The sequence below is a fragment of the Kogia breviceps genome, chromosome 17 (genome assembly GCF_026419965.1).
Source record: "Kogia breviceps isolate mKogBre1 chromosome 17, mKogBre1 haplotype 1, whole genome shotgun sequence".
In the NCBI taxonomy this organism is placed as follows: domain Eukaryota; kingdom Metazoa; phylum Chordata; class Mammalia; order Artiodactyla; family Physeteridae; genus Kogia; species Kogia breviceps.
Genome location: NC_081326.1, coordinates 70,004,188 through 70,029,005, shown reverse-complemented (window position 1 = coordinate 70,029,005; position 24,818 = coordinate 70,004,188). Strand labels below are relative to the sequence as shown.

At 53.8% G+C, this 24,818-nt stretch overlaps 1 protein-coding gene across 2 annotated transcripts in view; it reads left to right on the top strand.

The window, feature by feature from the left end:
• The window catches only part of NDRG1 (N-myc downstream regulated 1), a 54,742-nt gene that overhangs the window by 8,999 nt on the left and 20,925 nt on the right, over positions 1–24,818 (top strand). For both annotated transcript variants that reach the window (XM_059043064.2, XM_059043065.2), the window contains 4 exons: positions 3,200–3,280; positions 6,628–6,663; positions 21,222–21,327; positions 23,252–23,372. In XM_059043064.2, coding sequence (XP_058899047.1) covers positions 3,218–3,280; positions 6,628–6,663; positions 21,222–21,327; positions 23,252–23,372 — 326 coding nt within the window. In that variant the 5' untranslated portion in view covers positions 3,200–3,217. The remainder of the gene's footprint in view (positions 1–3,199; positions 3,281–6,627; positions 6,664–21,221; positions 21,328–23,251; positions 23,373–24,818) is intronic.

Below are 24,818 nucleotides of genomic sequence, written 5' to 3'. Positions count from 1 at the left end.
AGAGTTGTCAACGGAGCTATCAGGGGTCCTTCCTCTCTGTGCTCGGTGCCTGTCGCATGAGAGCCTACTGTACGGGAAAGCCACCTCCGAGTAAATCGCCGTATGGTCCACGCCTCTTGGAACTCAGATGCTCTTTGAGGGCTAGTCTTGCCAGGGGGGTGGTGGCAGATGATGGGAAGGGAGCGCAAGGGGCTGCTGTGAGATGTCCCTGGCTTCACCCAAAGCAGGTCAGCTTTCTCCGTAAAAACAATCCGTTTTTAGGTACTGAGCTTCCTTATAAAGTTTCCTTAAGGCAAACAGCTTCTGAACCACAGGTTTGCAAAGTTTTTGGATTGAGGCAAGAGAGACAGGGTCAGGGCTGGCCTCAAAGTGGGCCGAGCTGGGTGGCAAGCAGGCTGTCTTCTTGCTCCTCCAGTAGCTCAGGGAGGGCGGGGGCGGGGGAAGGTTCAAGGTGCACCTTCTGCAGCCCATTTGGGCAGCCTTGGTTATTGCGGGCAGTGACCTAGGTGGAGGTCCTGGCCAGCTCTTCCTGCTGGGACATTTTCCGTTACGGTTATCAGCTACAGGCTGCCCCGAGCCTGCAGGCACCCACCTGCCCCGGACAAGGAGAACTGGAGCGTCCCTCTGCTTTATCTGGTCTCCCTGCAGACTTCAGGGCCCTGGGGACCTCACTAGCTGCTTCTTGGTCTAGGCCAGGGTGTCTCAGCCTCTTCCCCCCTGGGACCAGATAATGCTGCTGCGAGAGCATCTCGTGCACTGTGGGATGATTAGCAGCTGCCCTCGCCTCCACCCACTAGATGCCAGTAGCATCGCCCAGTCACGATGATCAAGAATGTCTCCAGACAGCGCCAAATTGCAGGGGGAAGGAATCACCCTCGTTTAGACAAACACCGGGATAGCTCTCCGTGGGCTCTGCCCTGAGCCTCCCCAGGGCCTTGAGCACATGGAGGGCGGGGGTCCGGGAGGCGCCCTCCCCCAACCCTCCCAAAGCAGTGATTCTCAAATGCTGACGTTTAAGGGACTCGCGCCACGTTTCAACCCACGGTCTCTTGGGGCCTGAGGAGCTGGGTTGTCGGAAGGAAAAGAAGGTGTGGGGTAAAGAGAGTTCTCTGGGAGCATGTTTGGGAAGCCAGGAAGGTTGGACTTGAACTATTTCTAGTTCGGAAAGAGGATGAAGGGGCAGGTAGAGGCCAACACTCTAGTGGAATCGTGGCATCTGGCAGCTAAGGAGACTGGGCTGAACTGCAGCCTGGGATGAGCCCTTATACACGTAGACCTGTTTTCAAAGCGTTTCACTCTTGTGGTCTAGTGATCATGTGAGAGTGAATTTACGTACAAACATTGCCCTGAAGCTGCACGAAAGCCGTTCATCTATCTATTCAACGAGCGAGTTGAGGCCCGACTTTGTACCTGGCTGTGATGCTAGGTAGGAGCTACAGGTAGGGAAGGGAAGGGGCCGGGTAGGCTACCTGTCCTAAAGAGCTCACGCATGGGGCTGAAGGAGGCCTGCCCGGAGGGTAACGGGAGACCCCGATTTCATGCCTGGCTTCTGAAGGAGCCCCTGTGAAATGTAGAGCGCTTTCCCTCTGAGCAGGAAGGGTGGCGTTGCCAGAGCCCCGGGCTTCTGGAAGTCTCCCTGGGCTGTGTAGGCGAGGTGTCCCACGGCCAGGGTCTCGGGACCACGAACGCGCTGAGTTAGCAAGGCCGACAGACCTTGGCTTTTCAGGCCTCCTGCTTCCAAGCTGGCAGCTGCCCAGCAACGTTCACAAATATAAAACCGACTTTGTTTTCAGAATGTTCTGGAGCCTGGACTCCAAAGGCTGCATAAAGGCATTCTTGTGGGGCTGGTTATCTACTGGGGGAAATCGTGCCGGGGCCCCAGACCCGAGCATCCCAGGGGATCTGCCCACGGAATGCCATGTACCGGTGGCACAGGGCTGGGTGCCGGGTGGCCCCTGCTCTGTCGCCCGCCGACCTCTGAGAGGTGTGTCACAAAGAGGGCTCTTCTGGGTTCGGGGAGCTGGATCTTCAGAGGAGCCCCGGGATGGAAGTTCAGAGACTTGCATTCTCTCTCTGGCTGTTAACATCCGTGGGGAGCTTGGGGCGAGGTCCCCATCCCGGGAAGGAGCAGCTTGAAGGCCGAGGTCAGGCGGCTTTCCACCAAGTACCCGATTCCGAAGGTCTGGGTCTGTGACCCGAGGGTCCCTGGCCTCCTCCTGTCACTTACTTCTTCACCCCGTCTCGTCGGCCTCTGCCTGCAGCACGGAACCCTCATTCTGGGCTCTTTGTGCCTCACCCCGGTACTGGTGGGCGCTTCGTTCTCCCAGTTTGACTCTTCATCCGTAACAAGAAACGTTTATGCCACCAGGTCCTTGATTAGGCACCCAGGTGTGTGCTCAGTGACGGTCGCCACCCAAGCCTCGCTCCCCAGGGAGCCGATTATGGTGGCGTTTCCACGCCCGAACTCTGCTCAGCTTGGCTCTTTTGGTTCTTCTGCACTTGCCTGGGCGTCAGAGCCAAGGAGGACCTCTTCTGCCCCACCCCGATCTCTGCCCCCATCCCTGCCCTCCCTACCCCTGCTCTCCCACCCCTGCTCTGGCTCATGAAGTGCTTTTTGCCTCGAAAGTCCTTTTTGTTTCAAAATCCTCCTGAGTGTTCAGTGTCAGAGCCCTTGGCTTGAGGTGTTGCCTGCCCCCTGCCCCTCTTCCCCCAGCGTGGAGCAGAGTACCTACACAGAGGTGGGCACGGGCGCATCTGCGTGGTCGCCCCTCTGTTGGGGCCCTTCTAGATTGAGGAGGAAGGAGGAGGAAGCTAGTGCCATGCCTGCCTGTGGCGGGCCTCCGCGACCTTCTGTCCCCTTTTGGTCGTCAGGCTGGGGCTGCCTGACTTTGGGCTCGGCGACGTGGGTCTCCTTCTAAAACGCAGGGAGAAACGTCCTCGGTGTGGTGGGTGGTCCTGGACTGGGTGTGAGGGCCTGGCTTTGAGTGTACATGCGTCCGTAAGCCTCAGTTTTCCATCCTAGGAAATCTACTCCCCTGGGTCCCCGGGGGCAGGAGTGGGATGGGATGGGGCGGTGGGTAGGAGGTAGGAGCTGCTGGGCTGTGCAAGTGCAGGCTTGCTCCCTGGCCTCAGATTTGCTCCTTTCTGAAAACATCGCTCAGCAGGAAGCGCTAACCTCCTGGTGTCTGTCCCTCGGTAGGCAGGTGACAGCAGGGACATGTCTCGGGAGCTGCAGGACGTGGACCTCGCTGAGGTGAAGCCTCTGGTGGAGAAAGGGGAGGTGAGTGGAGATGCCCCTGGTAACCCCATCCTGTGCCCACTCGTACACGGGCATACGCGTGTGCACGATAGGAACATGCATGCATGTACACCGCCACGTGTGTACACATGCACACACAGGCACGTGTCCACTGCTTCCTGGTTTCCACAGGTCACCTTGTCCAGGAATGCAAAGGGACAAGAAGTACCAGTTCAAGTCCCAGCTTGGCTCCCGAGTGCTAAGGCACTGCGGCCAGGCCTCTCACCCACCGCTGGCTTTTCTGCCCTCTCCTCACTGATCTCATTTGTGAAGTACGGACATTGGACCAGAGTTCCTCTCAGCGCCTCCACCTCTGGCATCCTGTGGTTCTGAAACCTGCAGCATGAGGCCCGTTGTCCGTCGACGCTGTCTGCCCCATAGCTTAGAGGCTAAGGCCACATACACTGGGACCAGACTATCTGGATCTGAAGATCCTGCCTGTGACACCCTGCAGCTTTGTGACCACTGGCAAATCCTTCAACCTCTTTGTGCTCCAGGCCCCCAACTTTGAAAAACAGTAACACTAGGACTTAAGTCATGGGGCCAGGGTGAGGATAGAGTGGATTAATTCATGTGGAGCCGTTAGAACCCTGTCCACCCTGAAGGGGACCAGCTTGGCTCATGAGCTCTTGTTGCTACAGTTATTACCATCTTTTTGGCCAAACCTTGCAGGTCTACAAGGCCTCCCTGTTGGAAACAGAAGCCGCTGCCCTACAGCCCAGCCTGGCGTGATCCATCCTGGACCGGCTGTGGGTGGATGTGAAAAGCCTTTTCATTTACATAGTCGACACTGTATTTTTAGACTATGTTCATGTCCCAGTTCTCACGGAGCCTCATAATGGCCGGTGATGAGACACCTTTTTTAAAAATGTAAAGCTCAGGTTCAAAAGTGCAGTTACTCTAAGGTCAACTAAATGCTTTTGAAACGAATAATTAGCATGCATGAGCGACGTCCTGTGTGCCTGTCTCTGGGCCGGTCATACTTCATGGATTTTCTCCTGCTGAACAGAAGGATAAGTCTGTGGTTGATTAGAAACTAGGTTCGTTGATTGTTCCCATTTTACAGAAGAGGAAGCTGAGTCTCCAGGAGGTTAATTTGTCCTCTTCGGTCGGTCACATGGTTACACAATGTGAGGCATGGAGCCAAGCTCAGGCCAGCTGCCACTGGAATGGGCTTCTTTAATTCCTTTATGACTCTGCTAGTGGCTGCTCTGTTTTAGGTCCATTATTTCATGGACCTTTCCTTATGAAAGTGGGAGGCAACTTTCTATTTCCCATTATATAGATAAGGAAACTGGTCTTGTTGGGAAGGGAATTGCCCAAGTTCATTTGGATAGGTGACACGGCTAGTATTAGAAGCCAGGCCAGGTGAAGCTGCAGAATGCTTGAGATCATTCCCATGCTAGGGGTCTGCGAACATCTGCTATAAAGGGCCAGATGGTAATATCTTAGGCTTTGAGGACCACGTGGTCTCTGTTGTAACTACTCAGTTTTACAGTTACAGCATGAAAGCGGCCCTAGACAATGTGTAAGCAAATGGGCTTGCTGTGTTCCAATAAAACTTTATTTACAAAAAAATGGTGGAGGAATGGGGAGGGCCGTAGTTTGCTAACTATAATACTATTCACTATTCATGCTCCAAATCCATTTCCTCTTCTGTCTGAATCTTTGACACAGTATTGAAAAGCAAACAAACATACAAAAAAAACCCCTAGGTGATACAAATACATATCAACATATTCTTATCCCTTTTGAAAAACCATAGGAAATAGTATACCATGCTTTGCTTTATTTATTTAACCACTGAAGTTGGAGACCTTTCCAACATCAGTCCGTAGAGCACTTGCTTCTCTCTTTCCAGTGTCAGTGTTCCACCACATTTATATGACCAGTGCCCTGTATGTGGACACTTGGGTCCACGTTACCTTTACCAGCAGTGCTGCAGGATGTTCATACACTCATTGGATCTTACATGTACATCATTTCATACACATGCAGGTACAGCTCTAAGGTAAACTCCCCACGTGGCATTGCTGAGTGCAAGGGTAAATGCATTTTTAAACACAGCATTTATATATTTTAGGCAGCACAGTGCTACCCTTGGAAAATTTTACTTCTCAAACAAACATCTAAAAGAGTATCAACTCCAGGTTACATGTCAGTCTGTCTCTAAGTAGATATTGACCCTTTCTTTCAAGGGTTAGATCGAAGTAAACCTTCCAATTCCTTAGATTGACTCAGCAAAGCGTTTGTAATTAGGTTTGCTATTGGGAAGTTCTTCCTGGTGTCTGCCCTCAATCTGGATGACCTCTGCACTCTTGTTAACATATTGAAGGTTAGGGTTGTTCAGAACAGCTTTTCTACTCCCTCCTAGCAACGCACACACACACACACACACACACACACACACACACACGAAGTATTTTTGGCCACATTTGCTTGCATTTATCAAACTGCATTTATCAAACTCCCTAATGTTCTTAACCCCAGCCCCAGGGGCTGTGAAGCTATTTTAATCTCCCTCAGCAGGCGGCTGTTACAATCTTATCTTCCAACCCCTGGCTGTCCCAAGGGGTCCTCCTTCCCCTTCCTTCACCTCTTTTGCCTTTTGCTCTGCTGAGCTGTTTTCTTTCATGGTGGGTAGTGGTGGGTCTAGCTGGGCCTCCGCTTTCAGGGGATGTTTGAACTCCATCTCTGAGCTGAGAGGAAAGCATGCCAGTAACATCTCTTGGAAACTTTGGCCCAGGGTGGCTCCAGCTTCAACTCTGAGCTGTACTTTCACTGCTACCCAGGGGACAAGGGCCCCTTTCCTGTCTTCCTGGGCTTGTCCTGCCAGTGTCAGCTCTGGTAAAAGATGGAATTTGGGCTGGACACTCAGAATTGTTGGATTGAGGGAAATGCTCTGTTCTCCTCTTCCACCCATGAGAGATTGGATTTTAATCTAGGCGATAGGCTGTCATGAAGAAATTTAAAGGCAGTAATATGGTCAGGTTTGAGCTTTAAAAGTGTAGCACGTAGGTGGAGACACAGAGATCAGTTAATAGGCAATTACAGTGCTGTATCTCTCAAGCTTGTGGTCAGCTTAGACCTTCAGATCTTTTTTCACTAAGGCTGCAGTCAAAAAGGAATCCATCTACTGTGTCTACTTCCCTGCTGGACTGCTATTCTTTGAGATGACAAGTCTCTCTCTGTAAGGCATTGGAGAGGCCCCACAGAGGACATAGGGTAGATATAACAGACTCAGGGCATGGAGAGGTCCGTGTGTTCTGACATTATTTCTCTGCCCCGGGAAACTGATGAAACTGACCATCTCTCTTGTCTTTCCACAGACCATCACTGGCCTCCTGCAAGAGTTTGATGTTCAGGCAAGTAGAGGACGTGGCTTCCCTTCCCCCTTTCCTACTCTGTCTTCTCTCTTTTCCTCTTTCTCCCATTGGTTAGATCAGTGTTCAGATGTTAGGGGTAAGGGGACAGAAGGAAGTGGCCTCAGCTGATTCCCCACACTCAACTTCTCTCCCCGGAGAGAAGCACGTTTGAGTTCTGGCCAAGGGAGTAGGAGCCAGTTACCCCCTGTGAAAGCGGGACAGATATCCAGCCCCCTTCAACCCTGCAGAGCCGGGCAGAGCTGTGGGCCATGTGTAGAAGAAATGGCAAGACACTGAGTGGGCTTGGGACCCTGCGATGTGAGGGGATGGAGGAAGCAGAGGCTTGATGTTCTTGGCTCCGCCTGGGAAAGTGAAACCAGCCTTCTCTGTGGTTTTCTGGCTCCGTCTCTGCTCCAGGTTGACATGAGAGCAAGGTGGGAGGTGCATCTGAAGGTTTGTCCAAGAACAAGTTTTGGGGAGAGCGGGTTAGCCCCTCATGGCCCAGGGGCGGGTCAAAACCTCAGGAGCTGTAAATCCTGGACTCATTATCCCAAAGCTGCACGGGCCCCATGTCAGGTCCTGGGGGTGGAGCCAGAAGCCTGAGTACATCTGGGTCTTGGGGGCTTCCCGGAGAAGACAGGACCAAAGACAGACCAGATGCAGAGGCCGTTCAGCTCACCTGGACCTCTGCCTGCACACCACACAGGTGCTCCGGCTTCCGGCCCAACCGGAGCCCTGCGTCTCCATCATACCTTTCACCCCCTTCCCCCCCAAACAGCTCACTCATCCTCCTGAATCTCGTAGTTCGATGATAGGCCCACCATCCACCAGAGGCTGGGAATCTTGGCGTTGTCTTTGGAAGGAAGGGGGAAGAGGGAGAGGGGTTGGGAACGTTGGCTGATGTGAAATCGGGGAGGTGAATGTGCGAAGAGCATGCTCAAGGTGTGTGGGCCTCGGTGCACTTACGCGTCATCCTGGCTCTCCCTGGAGACCACCCTGACCCACGCCCGTGCAACCCACGGGGTGTGTCCGAGGTGTTGGTTTCTGTCCGGCCGTTTGTTCTCTGAGGCCAACACATCCCACTGTGTAACATTGACTTGTTCAGAGCACACTTATTACACCACCACTGTGCACCAGGCCCTGGACATCCAGACGTGTGGCACCTGAATTCTGCAGGGGACGCCCCACTGAACCCCAGCAGCGCTATGCAGTCGGGATCGCAGTCTCCATTCTTAACGCTGGGGAAACAGGCTCAGAGCTTAAGCACGCCTGGCCCTCAGTTGCACGGCTAGCACAGTGCCCTGTGGGATTTGACCGTGAAACCTGCTTTTACAGCCTCCTAGCAGCGTCTGTGTCAGGGCCAAGAGTAGGCAGCTCGAGCGAGGGTTAGCAGCCGTCACATGCCATTTACTTAAGAGCGGTGCTGGCTTGGCTTGAAGGCGACTCCGTGAGCTGGCAGGGCTGCCTCCTGCCCGAGGGAGGTCCTTCCGGCCTGGGGCCCTCTCGCCTCCCTCGCTGTCAGTGGGCATCTGGGGCAGGCTGCAGGGACAGCTTGGGCTGGGGCGGGTCATTTCCACCCCAGGGGTTTGTGATGAAAAGCAGCTGAGCCTGGAGATGCCCTCTCAGCCCCCAGGAGCAGCTCTCAGACTCATCAGCCCTGGGTTTATAGCATCACTGCTGTCCCAGGCTCGCGGTGCATCTGCAGTGGATGAAGTCAGATCAGGGCCGGCACCTCCCCATTTTATGAATGAAGAAACTGAGCCACCCGGACGGTGAAACTTGCCACAGTCAGGCCGCAGCTGAGATGTCATGGCATCCTGAACAAAAGCATCTTTTTTTCCCCTCTTTTTTGAGTCAGGCCAACCGGATTTCATTCTAGCTGACCCTTTCAAGGTGTGTGCCCTTGAACAAGTCACTCAACTCTTCTGAGCCTCCCTGACCCTCCGTCTGTAAAATTACAAAAACAGTAAGAATGACTGATTTTGAGCCTTTACTATGTGCCAGGCACTGTTCTAAGCATGCCGCCTTTACTTTAATTTAATTACGTTCACTCATTTACTCTTTGCAAGAGCCCTGGGTATGGGTTCTGGTATCATCTTATTACAGATGAGTGGTGCCTCCAGGTCATGCAGACAGGGGAGGCCCCCCCAGACTTCAGGGCCCCCTCCCTGTCTCTCCCGGCTATAACTCAGACACCAGTGCTGTTCACAGCGGCGCTTACTGCTCAGAAAGCAGAGGCCACACTCTCTGCAAGAATGCAGGTTATAGGCATGGATGGACATGTGGAAGTGACCCTTAGACTCCGGGGTCTGGGAACCCCGTGAGCCACCAGCTCCCCCCTGCACATGTCCCCGGGGATGGGAGGGAACGTGGTCAGACCTCTAGGCACACTTTCTCCTCTGGGGTCACTGCTGGTGGGGGCTCAGCGGGGTGGTCTTGACTGAGCCTGCAGCCCTACTAGAGCTGGAAGCCAGGCCACCCGGTGGGCTCAGCCCACCTTTGTGCAGAGGAACAGAGAGGGACCCGGGGTGGGTAGGACTAGGACAGCTCCCTGGGTCTAAGACTGAGCCAGGAGATGGGGCTATGAGTAGCTCAGGCCCCAGGACAATGGCTAGTCACTCAACCTGACCCATCACCGACCGTCTCTGGTTCGTTTGTCCCACTGTGACTCAGACTGTCAGCTCCCTGCACCTTCTAGGCCATCAAAGGATGGGGGGACCCGAACCCATCACTTCATTGGCCGCATCGGCACCCAGAACACAGACCTGGGTCTTCAAGGAGCGCTTGGTCTCATGGGACGTGGCCTCTGGTTCTACTCTTTGTTATACTTGTTTAAGAAGAAGAGAGTCAGGGCTCAGAAGTCGCTTGCCTGAGGTCCCCTGCAGTGACAGGAAGGTGGCACCAGACCCCAGGCCTTCCCTCTTGCAGCCCTGAGAGCTTCCCGTTCTGCCCACGCCTGATGAGGCTGGTTTAACGGTGCTTCCTGCGAGCCAGGCCCTGTGCTAAGGGCTTCCCTGCCAATATCTCATTTAACTCCTCAACAATAGCATAAGCAGAGGTACCGTTATCTTCATCGTTCAGATGGGGAAACTGAGGCCAGAGGCTGGGGCTGGACATCCCAACCCAGGTCTGTCTGAGCGGGAAGGAAGCCCGCGCTCTTACTGTGCTGTTCACGGGCCGAGGTCTCTGCCTCTCCTGTCCCCGGGCCAGAGCTCCACCCGCTGGTCCCTTGTCTCACAGGACACTGGGGCACATGGGGGTGCTCTGGGAAGGTGGGAGGTGAATAGGTTGTCTCCAGCGGTCCCGGCTGTGGCTCACCCAGTCCCTCAGTTTACAGCTGGGGAAACTGAAGGGCAGAGAAAGAGGGGAGTCTTTTGTCCAGGGTTGTGAGGTGTGGGGAGCTGAGGGTGCTGACATCTGGTCCTCTGTCTGATTGTTTCCCACCCTCCTGAGAACAGGGAGAGACGAGTGACGGGGCAGGAGAGCTGTGCAGATGGCAGCAGCTGTGGCAGCCGTGGCCCTGACTGTTTTTGTTTTTTTTTTTTAACATCTTTTCTTGGAGTATGATTGCTTTACAATGATGTGTTAGTTTCTGCTTTACAACAAAGTGAATCAGTTACGCATAGACATATGTCCCCATATCTCTTCCCTCTTGCGTCTCCCTCCCTCCCACCCTCCCTATCCCACCCCTCTAGGTGGACACAAAGCACCGGGCTGATCTCCCTGGCTGTTTGCTGGGCTCTGGGGGCTGTGAAGCTTGAGTGGCAGCTCCACGGGCTGGCTGACCATAGGGGCTGGGCTGGGCAGGGCTCCGGGCAGGGACACTAACGCACTTTCTCTGTCACTGAAATGTCAGCTCTTGGTCCTGCTTCCGCCACCGAAGCAGCTATCCCCTCTGTGGTTTTGTCTTCCTGCAGCAGCCTTGTGATGTCCCTCCTCCCCGGGGTCAAGGCCACAGATTCACCCAGACTCCAGAGCCGGGTTTGCCCTTTCTTGGCTATTTGACCCAGAGCAAAAGATGCTTCACCTCCCTTCAGCCTCAGTTTCCTCATCTGTGAAATGGGGGAAGTCGCTCCAGCCTTGTGTAGAGAGGACAGTGATAGAGGGGAACCCTGATGTGATGTTTCCCAATCAGTATTCGTCCAATAACACACCCGGCCTACCAACTGTATCATGAAGTTTTTCCAATTTTTATTTTTGTGTGTGTGGTGAAATACATACAACTTAAAATTTACCATCCTAACCATTTTTTTTTTTTTTTTTTTTTTTGTGATACGCGGGCCTCTCACTGTTGTGGCCTCTCCCGTTGCGGAGCGCAGGCTCCGGACGCGCAGGCTCAGCGGCCATGGTTCACGGGCCCAGCCGCTCCGCGGCACGTGGGATCTTCCCGGACCGGGGCACGAACCCGCGTCCCCTGCATCGGCAGGCGGATTCTCAACCACTGCGCACCAGGGAAGCCCATCATCCTAACCATTTTTAAGTGTCCATACTTCAGTGGCATGAAGTACATGCATAATATAGTGCAACCGTTACTTCCATCCATCTCAGAACTCTTTCTTTTTTTCTATTTTTTTTTTTTTTTTTTGCAGTACGCTGGCCTCTCACTGTTGTGGCCTCTCCCGTTGCAGAGTCAGCGGCCATGGCTCACGGGCCCAGCCGCCCCGCAGCACGTGGGATCCTCCCGGACCGGGGCACGAACCCGCGTCCCCTGCATCTGCAGGCGGACTCTCAACCACTGCGCCACCAGGGAAGCCCAGAACTCTTTCTTTTTTAAAAAATTTTTTAAATTAACTTTTTTATTGATGTATAGTTGATTTACAAAATTGCATTAATTTCTGCTGCATGACAAAGAGAATCAGTTATACAAGTTTATACACTCCTTTATTATATTCTTTTCCATTATGGTTTATCCCGGGATATTGAATAGAGTTCCCTGTGCTATACAGTAGGGCCTTGTTGTTTATCCATTCTCTATGTAATAGTTTGCATCTACTAACCCCAAACTCCCAGTCCACCCCTCTCCCACCCCCTTCCCCTTGGCAACCTCCAGAACTCTTTCCATCTTGCAAAACTGTAACTCTGTCCCCCTGAAACACGAATTCTCCATTCCCCTCTCCCCAGCCTCTGGCAACCACCATATTCTACTTTCCGTTTCTAAGAACTTAATGACTCCAAGCAGCTCACGTAAGTGGCATTACACAGTGCTCGTCCTTTTGTGATTAGCTTCTTTCACCTAATGTCATGTGAGATAAGTTTCATCCATGCTGTAGCCTGTGTCAGAATGTCTTTCCTTTTTAAGGCTGAATACTACTCCACTATAGGTCTAGACCGAATCTTAATGATCCTTTCATCCACCGGTGGACACCTGGGTTGCTTCCACCCTTCTGCTGCTAGGAATAGTGCTGCTGTGATCGTGGGTGTGCAGCATCTGTCTGGGACTCAGCTTTCAGTCCTTTTGGGTACGTACGTACCCGGAAGTGGAATTGTTGGGTCCTATGGTTATTGTAGATTTCTAAAACTTTCGTCATTCAAGAAACCTGGAAACCGTAGTTTGTCTCTTCTCTGTGAAGAAAATCCCTTGCTTTTGTGTCACTCTTGACGGTTTGCCAAGCACTGTCATGCGCTCCCTTCTCCGGGCACAGGTAGTAGGGAGAGGAGGGAACAGGAGATTGGACCCTGCGCAGGCGAACTTGAAGGTGGCTAGGGCTGGAGTGGGCGGGCTGCCGCGGTCTCTCGGCCTCAGCAGAGTGGCAACCTGAAGACCACAGAGGTTAGCCTCGGCGAGGGGCTGGGGAGGCAGGATACGCCTCATCGGCATCCTGCCCCAGCCTGGGCTGAGCCCTCCCGGAGAATCCCAGAGCTGTCCTGGGAGGTGGATGCATTTTCCCAATTGTGCATTCCTTTGTTCCTTGAACAAATGCCTGCTCTGTGCCTGGCATTGTCTTCGGTGCTGGGGATACTGGAGTGAGCCCGACGGGCAGTGAACCCTCTCTCCGGGGGCTTCAGTTCTAAACGAATAGCTCAGCACCATTCCCAGTGTGTTGCCTGGTTTTGCTTTCCTACTGCACAAGGAACTCTGCCTTCATCTGACAGATGGAGAGCCTGAGCGCAGAGAGGTTCAGTCGCTTGCCTGAGGCCACGGGGTGGGAGAGGGGTAGGGCTAGGCTTGCACCCAGCCTCCTGACTCCCTAGAAGGGGGAGGCAACACACTTGAAGGATTCCGCAAAATGACAACCCCGGCTGCTGTAGGCGCTTTGGAAGACGATGGTGCAGGTTTTCGGTTAAGGGGTCGGGAAAGGCTTTTGGAGGAGGTGACATTGGACTGAGACCTGAGTGATTTGTGAAGTCATATGACAGGAGAAGATTAGGGACCGATCACCCATGCAGAGGCATTGGCACATGCAGAGGTCCCTCTGGCTTGGATTCTGAGTCCTCCAAGGGCGAAATGAATTCTTCCTGTAAGCTGTTAATAGGATCCATCTTACAAGTGAATCACAATATTTGAGCTGCATCCGAGTGCCGAGTGACACTTTGTCAGGGTTGTTTCCAAAAAGATCTTTGGAGAAAACTATATTCATCTAGATTAGGCTACTAGATCTTGTTGACTCACGATATCTGTGAAGGTTTCCTCCAGATTTCCAGCAGTCTCTCAAATCGTGGGCGTGGGTCGCCGAAGGATGTCCTTCAGAAGATGCTGTGCAGCGTGACGGCTGATGTTCTCTGGGTCACAGGGCCGGGAGCAGAGACTGACAGCACCTTGGTCAAGGGTGGCTTCAGAGCGTACCAGCCCGGAGACTCTCCCACACACCCTGACCTTGGATTCACGCGGGAGCTCCTGCAAAATGACCGTCTGCTGCCTGCTGTGGGCTTCAGCTTCTCTGATGAGCCAGGCGAGGGCCCAGGCCTTCCCGGGGGCTTTGGCTGAATCTTTTGGGACTTTGTACCCTCATGCCTGCTTGACACATGAGGAAACTGAGCCTTTCCCGTGGCCAGCGACTGTGCAGGGGCCCCGTCGATCCCCGCTCTGCCCCAGATCAGCTCTCTCGACCATGACATTTACTGCAGTGCTAGATTCTAGGTCACCTTTGCAATTTCTATCAAAAAACATCTGGCCAGGTCGATAATCTGAACAGTGCTATGGTGGGTTTATGTTCAAGCCCTTGAGGGGGAGCTGCTGTAAGGACCCGAGAACTGACATGCCTCAACAGCAGCCCACTTTCATCGGTTCATTTAGTTGGTCCTTACGGCTCATGGAATCAGGGCCCTGTCTGGTCAGCGCTTTGGGAGTTGAGTTTAAGGAGGCTGAGCTGCCTCGCTGTGTGTGTCCAAAAGCAGCCAATGTTATTTTTCGAGGAGTATTTGGTGCTTCAGCATTTTAACTAAATCAGGCAGGCTCATTTCCTTTCCCAAAGTGGTCGAGATTTTTTTTTTTTTTTTTTTTTGCATGAATCAAAATACACACTGTTAGCCCAGAGGTCCTCAGTGAGAAGCAGCTCCAGAGCTGCTGTCTTAGGAGGCAGCTTAGCTGCCAGAGCAGATGGCATCTTGGCCTTATCTCTTCCAGCCTGACGTCACCTCAGGATGGGCAGCTCTCAAGACCCTACTTTGTCCCCCCTTGGAGAGGCTCTGGAGCCCTCAGAGCACGGAGCTGGGTGGGCGGCTGGCCTGAGGTGCTGGGGCTGCAGGAAGGAAGTGGTTTGATCTGACTCTGCAGAGAAGTTTCTGGCATCAGACTAGGCAGTTGTGTTTGCAAATCTGATGAGTGGGGAAAGTGAGAGTATTTTGGGTTCTGGTTTATTTTCTTTGGCTAGAATTCTAGAATCCAAGAATATCAGAGCTGGCAGATGCTTTATTATCCAGCCCTACCACTTCTGCTCCAGGTGGGGAGGCTTTGTGGAAGGCCACTGAGGGGAGGGAAGAGGTGGGAAGGGAGCAAATGGGTATTTGCATGCCCACCCATTGTCTCAGGGCTTCCCTGCCAAGGTGGGAAATGATACTCTCCTTAGCAGATGAGAAACCAGTTTGGAGATGTTAAGAAACTTGTCAAAGGGTACTATTGAGATAGTCCTAAATTTGGTCCATCTGACTGTTAGATACATACTAACTGTGGGAGTCGTAAGAGCTGGTGTATCTTGAGCGTTAGCTGTGTGTCACAAACTGTGCTGCCCTCTCTTCCTGCATCATCTCATTTAATCCTCAAGACAACCCTTTAAAAGAGGTTTTGTTGCCAACCGCTCTGAAGAGACTCCGTGGGTTTAAGGGACTTGCCCAGTGTCACACGATGATGAGACAGATGGCAACGCTTGACTCAGTGTGGAGCCAAAGGCCATATAACTGGGGGTGGGGGGTGGGGGGGGCTAGGGCAGCGTGGGGACAGCAGAGTTGAATCCACTGCTCGTCACTCCCCGCTCAGGGGCTGGGTAACTTCCTTTGGCCCCAAATGTCCTCTCCTGGTGCTATTTCTAATTCCTTCCACCTGGATCTTTAGTTATTTGGATGGTTTGATTTGATTCTGTTTCCATGGGAATCTGTGTTTGTGTGCTCCCTGGGGATCTCCGGGCAGTGAGCTGATGTTACCCACAGGGCCTCTGGGTGGAGGGGATGGGGGGGGCCGGGCTAGGAGGGTCTCCTGGGGTCTGGCTCCTACTCTGGAGCTCCCAGTCTGGTGGAGCTGGGCCGGGGGGGGGGGGAACGTCTGATCCCCCATTGTATGGGTGCTGATTTTTTTTTCCCATCTCTTGGAAGCAGATCAGCTCACAGGGAAAATGGAAATGGTGACGTTTTACGAATTTCTTTCTTTGCACACGATTGCTTCTTGTTCTCCTGCCCCCTGACTGAAGGTGGGCAGACCTCGGGGGCTTGGAAATCCTCAACCCACCGTTTCCCATCCCCGCCTGCCCCCAGCCTCACTTCTGAGGAAGCCGTTGGGACTTAGAGCAAACTCCGAGTGACAGAGGGCAATGGCGCCCATCTGGGTCGGCGCCGAGGGAGGCTTTGCCTCTTCTGCCCTCCTCTCTGGGCTTCCTGGGAATGCCCTCCTGGTGGCGGGGACGGAGCACCTCACCCGACAGCATCCCCGTGAAGGGGCTCCGATGGGCTTCCCAGGTCGGTTCAGCCCAGGCCATCAGGCTGACCTAGTGTAGACGCCCATCTCCTGGTGTTGCAAAACAGATACAGTGGACAGAAGCGGGTTCAGATCAGCTTTCCCTCTGCTAGCCCTGCGTTCCTGGCTCGTCACCTGACTTCCTAGAGGCTTAGTCTTCTGATCTGCAAAAACGGGGGTAGTAGCACTGTCCCCAGGGTGTCACGATTGTGACATAATCACAGCATCAGACTCAGCATAGAGGCCTCCTTGGCTCCCTCTTTTCCCTAATCCAAGAGAGACTTGCCTCCTGATTCTTTCCTGCTTGGAGAATCGCCGTCCTCACGTGGGTTCCAGCTTCCCGCTGTACTCCCAGGCTGGCACCCTTTCCCCCGCTACAGATCACTTCTTGACTCTAACTTTTCTGTTTCTCGATGTGATGACAATGTTAAAGAAAGCTGAGAAACGGAGGGAGCTTGACCTCTTTGAGATCTTCGTCTCTTCTAGGTGTCCCAGTGGGCCCCAGGTATCAGGACTCAGAGGCCCAAGGGCCTGTCGGAATCTTAACTCTGTTCCCTGCAGCTGTGTACCTTTGGGTGCTAGGCTCCAGCCCTGGAGGCTGGCTGTTGCCATCTGTGAAATGGCTGTCCTGAGAGCACCAGGGCCAGACCCGGCTTTCTGGTGTTTGTCCGGTAAGGGGGTGGCTGCCCTTCTGTGCGAATACGATCGTGCTCCTTCTACACACGTACCCTCCCCTGTCAGTCTTCACAACCCACGTGCTCCTTACTGAATGGTCAGGACAAGACCAGTGGCTCAGCCAGACCTCCCCTCCCCGACCACGGGCACAGGAGGTGGACCAGGAAGATGGGGGGAGGGGTTATTTCACATAAAGCTGGTGGGGGGCAAGCCCCTGGCATTTTCTCCGGAGCCTCTGTTCTCATGATCTGCCTTGCTTGCCTCAGCAAGCCTTGACTTAATGCTACGTCTGATGAGCCTAAATCAGCTTTCTTTGCCTGCTGTTCCAAAGGGTGCCCTCTGCCCTCAGGCTGTGCCTTGACCAAGGCTTGCTAGGCTGAGGGGAGGGGCGGCCCAGCGCGCCAGCTGACTTAGAGCCTGGGGTAAGTGTGTCATCCTCTTAGAGTCCAAAGCATTCAGCGTCTCCTTAGGGCCTGCTGGGCAGGCGGATTATGGAGGGAGGTGCAGCAGCTGGTCTCAGAGCTCTCCTAGATCATCCAACCAGTTGCCTTAAACTCTGGGGACTGGTTCCTGTGGCTTCACAGTAATCGTCTCTGGGGTGGGCATCTGTAACAGCCAGCATGGAGGGAAACGCTGCAATCTCCAAAACACTTTCCGGTCCCTACTAAAAGTCTTGAGGGCATCTCCACAAGCAGAAGTGTTTGTTACTGACCTCAGTTTACAGCTGAGGGAAGGAATTCTCAGAGAAGTCTGGTAACTTGGCCAAGGTCCCATGGTGGGTGTATTGTTAGAATTAATATCGCCCAACAAACAGTGCCCTAAACAAGGAAATGGTTGATATGTTCGCTGACCCAGAAGGCCTAGTACAGCAGGCTGGGAATGTCACCCAGTCTCAGACTCCTTTCAGCTTCCTGCTCTGCCACCCTGAGCATGTAGCTTTTGTCCTCATGCTCATAAGATGGTTGCTGAATCCCTGAGCATCTCATCCATGTTCCAGGTAGTAAGCAGGTGGAAGGGTGAAAAAGAAAAATTAAAAGGCCAAGTTTGAGTCTTTAAAAGAATTCTCCTCAGAGCTGCAGCAAATTCTGCTGACAGCTCATTGGCCCGAACTGAATCCTCTGACCATCCTTGGCTACAAGGGAGATGGGGAAGAAGAGAATTTCATCAGGCACATTGCTGGGAATTTTGTCGTAAAGAAGAGGACAATGAATGTCTGGGAGGCCCACCGACATAGTGTGCCATAGCTCACAGAGCTCCCAAGCCAGAATTGGCAGCCGAAGAGCTGAAATCTTTGAGGACCACTTAGTGATAGGTTCTGTTTTCACCACCTATCAGCTTACAGGCAGTGTAGACAGTAGGCATCGGTGCCATTTCACAACTTACCAGCTTACAGGTGGTGTAGACTGTGTAAATCTCTAAGCACCTTCTCCAGGGCAGAGCAAGCCTTTCTCCCTGGGAATCTGCAGTCAGGCTGGGGAGACGGCTAAGAACCAGGTACGTGCCATTGTGGTAAATGCTACAAGGGAGAGGACAAGAGCCACGTGTCCTGTGTACAGTGGGTGGCAGGAAGGGCCACCCCGAGGAAGTGACGTTTGTGCCGAGGCTGCTCCAAGTCAGACACGCCTGCTGTACATTCCTGCAGTTTGGGGGCAGATGTGTATTTGGGGAGGGTGGGAGGAGCAGGTATTATTTCTCTGTGCTATGTACCAGCGTATCCCAGCACCTGCCCCGTGGATTACTGGGTTTTGGAGATGCTGCGGAGATAAAAAGCAACCTAGAGTCACATCAATGGGGACCTGACTTCCTGTGTCCCTCTTTAGAGGGTCACTGTGCACGTGGCATATTACAAGTTTTCTCTCTTCACGGGGCACCTGGCACAGAGTGTTAAAACGGAGACAGCAAAGAGCACAGGCTTTGGACTTGGACGGTCTCGAGTTCAGATCCTGCTGCACTGTTGCAGCTGCGTGACCTTGAGCAAATTCCCGAGTCTCCTCATCTGTGAGATGTAGACAGTTGTCACCCAGTGGGGTCGTGTGGATCCAACGGGAGAGCAGATGTCAGATCCTCAGAGCAGGGCCAGATACAATGATTATGGCCGTCATACCGCTCTGCCTTCTGCACCCTGAGAGAGTGGCTTTCTAGATTCTTCCGGAGGAGGAGAGAGGAAAATGCAGGCAGCCTGGCCTTCTCTTTCTTGAATGCCCCTGGCTGGATCAGACCCCTATGAGCCAAGACTTTTTTTTTTTTTTTTTTTTTTTTTGGCGGTACGCAGGCCTCTCACTGCTGTGGCCTCTCCCGTTGCGGAGCACAGGCTCCGGACGCGCAGGCTCAGCGGCCATGGCTCACGGGCCCAGCCGCTCCGCGGCACGTGGGATCCTCCCAGACCGGGGCACGAACCCACGTCCCCTGCACTGGCAGGCGGACTCCCAACCACTGCGCCACCAGGGAAGCTCCAGCCCGGACTTTTGAGCTCTGGCTCTGAACTTGGAAGAGCCGAGGATGGCGGTCTGGATGGTGGAGGGGTTCTGTGGGTGTTTCCAGCCACTGTTCTAGCCAGACGGGGGACCCCTGAGGAGCCCTGGGACAGGACTTTCCCCTGTCAGGACAGGGAGTGGACCATGCAGTTCTGGGTCCCTCAGTGCCCTGTCTTTGGGAGAACGTGGGGGACACGGATGGGTTCCTCCCTCCAGGACACTGGGCGATTCATCCTCACGGAGACAGAAGGGCAGAATGTTCCTTTGGGACTGCAGAGGACAAAGGGACGTGTCTGTAGAGTTTTCATTCCTCCATCCAATCTCAGACCCAGCCTTCTTGGTTTGGGCCAGTGGAGAGAGAGGCCCAGGGCAGGCTGAGGACCTTGTGCGTGTGCGCGGGTGATTTAAGGAGTGGGTCTCAGGCACGGGGAAGGCCACACTTGCCTTTCCTCCTCCTCCCCGTGTGGGCAGGTGGACACAGAACTCAGAGGAGGGCTGATGGGGGCCAACACCCGCATGAGGGCCCAGCAGACGTGGGTTGTAATCCTGGTTCACACTACAAGCTGTGTGCTCTTCACGGTGGGGGGGGGTCACCTCGATTTCTTCATCTGGAAAATGGGTTCGCTCAGCTCACCTGACTCTTGGTGGGCACCTAGCGAATCTTATCTCTGCATCTTGGCGACCTTGCCACGCCTGTGCACCTACACCAGGCCACTTCCAGCTTCTGAGACTGGGTTCTTTATCCTTCCAAATAAGGATAACCACAGCCGATGCCTCTTCTGCGGCATAGGCTGAAGTCTGCAGTGGTTTGAGGCTGCAGGCCACAGTCACAGCACTTCTGCGGTGCCTCGTGGGGGAGAAGCGTTAGTGCTCCATCGGGCTCGTGCCAATCCTGGGAGACTTCACACCAGTCCTGGGAATTCTGTGGGGAGAGAGCTTGCCGAAACCCTCACAGCCAATTAAGGGACAGAGTGGAGCCTGAACCCCCAATAGGTCAATGGACTCCCTAGAGAAGCTATGTTTACCATGATCATGCGAGTGTCAGGTCTTTATTCAGCAGATCCTGAGCTGTGCCAGGGCCTGAGGATGTCACAGCAAACAGGACAGAGGCAGCCTCTTCCTTCTTGGACAAACTTAGCTCTGGTCCCACGGCTTTATAACCTTAAGGCCTTCAAAGAGATCAATCAGCATCTGTTACCCATTCCCACCCTGGGGGCTGCTAGACACATCCTGGCTGCCAGCCAGGGCTGGACGTCCCACACTTGCCACCGAGGTGGGGTTCAGGCGCCTCATTAACCCCTGTGCCCCTGTGTCCTGCGCAGCCCTATCTCGCCGGGGACTGTATTCCTCACCGGGCTTGTCTCCTCTGCTGAGGAATGCGGGGTGGTCAGCTCCTTCCCGTCTTACAGATGGGGCTCCGGGGGCTCAGAGGGCTTGGGGAAGGCAGAGCTTGGATTTGAACCCTGATGCCCCAGGCCGGTGGGGACATTGCCCAGCCTGGCCTATTTTTAGAGGGTGCCTTGTGGGCCAGCTGAGGAGACAATGGAGAATGCGGTCCCACAGTGAGCCATTGTTCCCACGGTGGCTTCAGGGCCAGGGCTCGGCCCAGCAGATGATCTGTGGTCCCCCCCTGGGGGCTGGACCATTGCCCCACTGTCTGTGGATCTTTCCAGCGTTTGTATAGGCAGGAGTGCACAGGCGCTCAGAGGAAGAGAGAGAGGGCCGGGGAGACGGGGGCTCTGTGTTCGGGGCACTCATTTTGTTCGGGGTTAAGGCAGGTGGCCCAGGAGGACCCCTCTGCTGGGGAGGGGCCTGGGCACCAAGCACTCACCCTTCCCCCGAGGTTCCATCATTCTTCCCATTTCACAGAAGCACACCGGCCACCTGGGAGATGCTTCAGGGCTCTTCAGAGTGGATGCCTGGAAGCCCCAGCATCGCCCAGCCTGGGATGGAGAAGGGAGAGGGTTTTCGTTCAAAGCGCAGATACTGAGTTTTCCTGCTCTCAAGGTGGAACCTGAAAATTGGGGTGTATTTATTTTGGAGCCAAGTTCTTCAGATTGGCAGCCAGTGACCTCAACGGATGGCGGGGTGCTTCCTTGGTCCCCCTTCTCCTCTCGTCTCTGCGTCTCGGAGTGGCTTCTCTGGCCAGAGAGAGCTGCCACCCGAAGCCCAGTGCTCCCACGACCAGATTAGGAGCTTTCCTCCAGCCGCGGTGAGACGCGTGCTGGGTGTCTGCAGGCTGTCGTTCCAGCCACACCGTGACTGCGGGTCCCACATGACAGGCCCGTCTGTCTGTCTCTCCCCAGGAGCAGGACATCGAGACTTTGCATGGCTCCATTCACGTCACACTGTGTGGGACCCCCAAGGGGAACCGACCCGTCATCCTCACCTACCACGACATTGGCATGAACCGTAAGTTCCGAGGAGCCGCGTGTCCTGGGCTGGCAGGGAGTCTGCCTCATCCTCTTTTACCGGGACTTCCTGGAGCTGTTCTGGGGAGAACTCGTGCCACAGACTGGATGAGCCCAGAATGCACTGCCTGGGGGCCGGGAGATGCTGGGGACTGAGGAGTCCTCCACCATCCGTCTGTGTGACAGAGGCTGCCTTTAAGGGAGGCCTACGGTGGTTTTTAGTGTTTTCACAGGATAGTGCAACCTTCCGCACAACCCGTTTTGGAACGTTTTTATTATTCAGAAAAGAAGTTCTGTCCTCTTATCTATCGCCCCCCAATCTCCCATACCCCCCGGCCCCGGGCCACCACTAGTCTACTTTCTGTCTCTGAGATCTGCCCATTCGGGACATTTTTTGATCAATGGAATCACACAACGTGTGGTCTTTCGTGACTGGCTTCTTTCGTAATGTTCTCAAGGTACGTCCGCATTGTGCCATATATCAGTACTTTATTCTCTTTTGCTGAATGATATTCCATTGTACGGATACACTGCATTTTATTTGTCTATCCTCGTTTAATGGGCATTTGGATTTCCCACCTCTCGATTGTTCTGAATACTGCTGCTATGGATGTTTAGATTGCGAATTCTTAAGATTACCAGGAAGTGTTCCCAAATGTGGCTTTTTCACAGATGGGACTGGAATAAGATCTACTTAGTATTACAATTACACAGAACAGAAATGCTTCTGTGATGATTCAGAAGGCGCTTATGGCCCTTCCTGGTCCAGTGCGTATTGCAAGCTGGATGCTTGCTTGATTTTAGATTAACAGATGGACTGAATGACAATGTTTTTCCAACAGCTTATTAATACCTCGAGGCTGTGAATGATGTCAGTCACTGAAAACCATTTTTCTCCTTCACTCTCACTTCTCTTTTATCTCTCTTTTCCCCCCATATGCTCCCTTGTAACCATTATGTACCAGATCCGATGCTAGGTACTTTGATATATGCCACCTTATTCCACTGGCTCTGATGAGGACATGGAATTGCATTTGGTGGGGTTACTCCTCCGTTGTTCGAGTACAGTAAGTGCCGTAACAAAAGACCCAAGGCCTCTGTGGGCTTAACATGATATATGTTTAGTTCGCACTCATGTAACAACTCAGTGGACATTCTGTGGGACACCTTCCATGTGGTGATTCAGGGACCCAGGCTCTTTCTAGTTGTGACTCCACCATCCCCTGGAGCCTCTGAGGCTTCTGTTGGCTCCTCCACACCTGGCAGTCATGAAAGAAAGAGGAGAGAAACCTAGAGGATTGGGTGGCAGGTGTTATGAGGAAATGGGGAGCCTCACATGCTATTGGCTAGAATCTGATCACACGACTGCCTCTGATTGCAAGGGAGGCTGGGAAATGTAGTCCAGAAGTGTGTCCTGGAAGAAACGGGAAGTGTTTTGGTGACCAGCTGGCCATCTTTGCCTCAGCAATTAGGAGGCTCATCCAAGCCCACGTAAGAGTGGTCCTCCTTGTTTGAAAATCCTGTGTGCCCTGGCCAGTATCCCTGAGGTGAGGGTTTAGAAGACCTAGAGAGAGAGTGTGTGTCCGTGGGGCAACCCCACCTCATACGAGGACCATCATGGCCAAGACTGTTGGCCGAGGAAGCAGGAACTGGAATGGGATCGCCTCCCAGCGCTGCCTGGAGGTTTATGTCATCCACCAGCACAGGCAGGAGAGTTTACTGACCGTCTCCACTTCCACACCCACTCCCGTGCCCCATGACTTATTCTTGCCTTTTATCACCAGAGGAAAGTGGGAAAGAAAATGTAGCCATTCTTTCTTGAAAGTTCCTTCCCCCTGCTGTGTAGGCACGAAACAAACAGAATGAATACAGACTTTATTCTCGCCTAACTTCTTCCTCTTCTCTCTCCCGTGCCTGTTCTCCAGACAAAACCTGCTATAACCCCCTCTTCAACTCCGAGGACATGCAGGAGATCACCCAGCACTTTGCTGTCTGCCACGTGGACGCCCCCGGCCAGCAGGACAGTGCTGCATCCTTCCCCACGGGGTGAGAGGAGGGAGCCTCGGGCCCCAGGGCAGGGAAAGGAAAGCCATGCAGGGTGGGAACAGGTGGTGGGAGGGGGCATTGGTCAGGCTTTTAAGGTTTCTCTTTTCATTGTGATAAAATATATATAACCTCCATTTTACTGTCGTTCACCATTTGTAAGGAAGGGAGGGGATGCCCAGACATACGTTAAAAGAGTTAAAAAGCTTCTTAATACAGCAGCAGATGAAGCATCTGTCAGTATATCCATCTTTGCTTGGACAAATTGTTTGAAAGACTTGGGGTAACCCAGTGACTCTCAGCTCCCCATGGGGAGATTTTTAAAAATATTCTGAAACCTGGGCCAGGCTCTCAGGAATTTTCATTCAGCTGACCCGGAGGCCAAGGTGCAAGGTATTTGTTCCCCTAAGTTACCAGACGATTCCAGTGTGTGGCTGGTGGGACCCACCGTCTGAGTGGGGTCCGGCGTGGTCAGGGGTCTCCTAGGCCCTCCAGGGTGCACCCCCCTCATCCTGAGTCTGAGACGGCAGAGCAGGGATAGGGGCCCCTGGCCGGGTCACTCCCGGCTCTGGAGTCAGCTTTCCACACGTGGGGCCTCGTGAGTAGAATCCTGTTGCCTGCTGGCTGTGTACCCACCCCCCAAGAGCAGTGAGGAAAGAAGCCGTGGAGTTAGGTGTCTCCCCAGCGCTCACCGTTTGGGGGCTGCTGGCTCCAAACCGAGCCGTGGCCATTTCAGAAAGACAACGGCTTCATTGATGTGTAGCCCCGCCAACCGGGGTCTTCCTGGCTCTTTCCCTTTTACACGTGCTGGGCCCCCTGCCTAGAATGTTCCCTGCACTCTCCAGTCCTCAAGCTCCCCCCAACCCACATCCCCTTCAATGGCACTTCTTCCAGGAAGCCCTCCACTTGGTCAGAACAGATCTCGCTGTTTCAGCCTCCCGCTCTTGGCACCTTCCCCTGCCCGGGAGTCGCCCCTGTCATGAGTTACGAGTATTTGTTTCTGCCGACTTGCCCCCCCCCGCCCCGGCTCCGGCACGGGACCGTGTCTGCTCTGCTCACGTGGGTTCCCTTTGCCTCGCCGGGAGTCTGGCATGAGAAAGGCCCAACAACTCCTCTGTTTAAGGGACTCCTTCCTGCCTGCTGATTCCTGAGCCCCGAAGTGGGCATTGTGGAGTGGCTTCTAGTGGGTGTCAACCCCCCGCCCCCCAGCACCTAGACCGAGTGGGTCACAATTGTGAGGCATCTTGACGGCTCCCCCAGGGACCTGCCTCCAGGGTCACGGGACATCCGGAGGGGCTGGCTCCTCGCGCAACGTGCCCTGTGGACTCACTTTCCATAACACGGGTCAGACTCCATGATGACAGAGAGGCCTTGGTGAAAAGGACACGCCTTTGAGCTCCTTCCAGGAAGATGGGAGAGAAAGTGTGCAGGAACTCTGGCTAGGGTTGT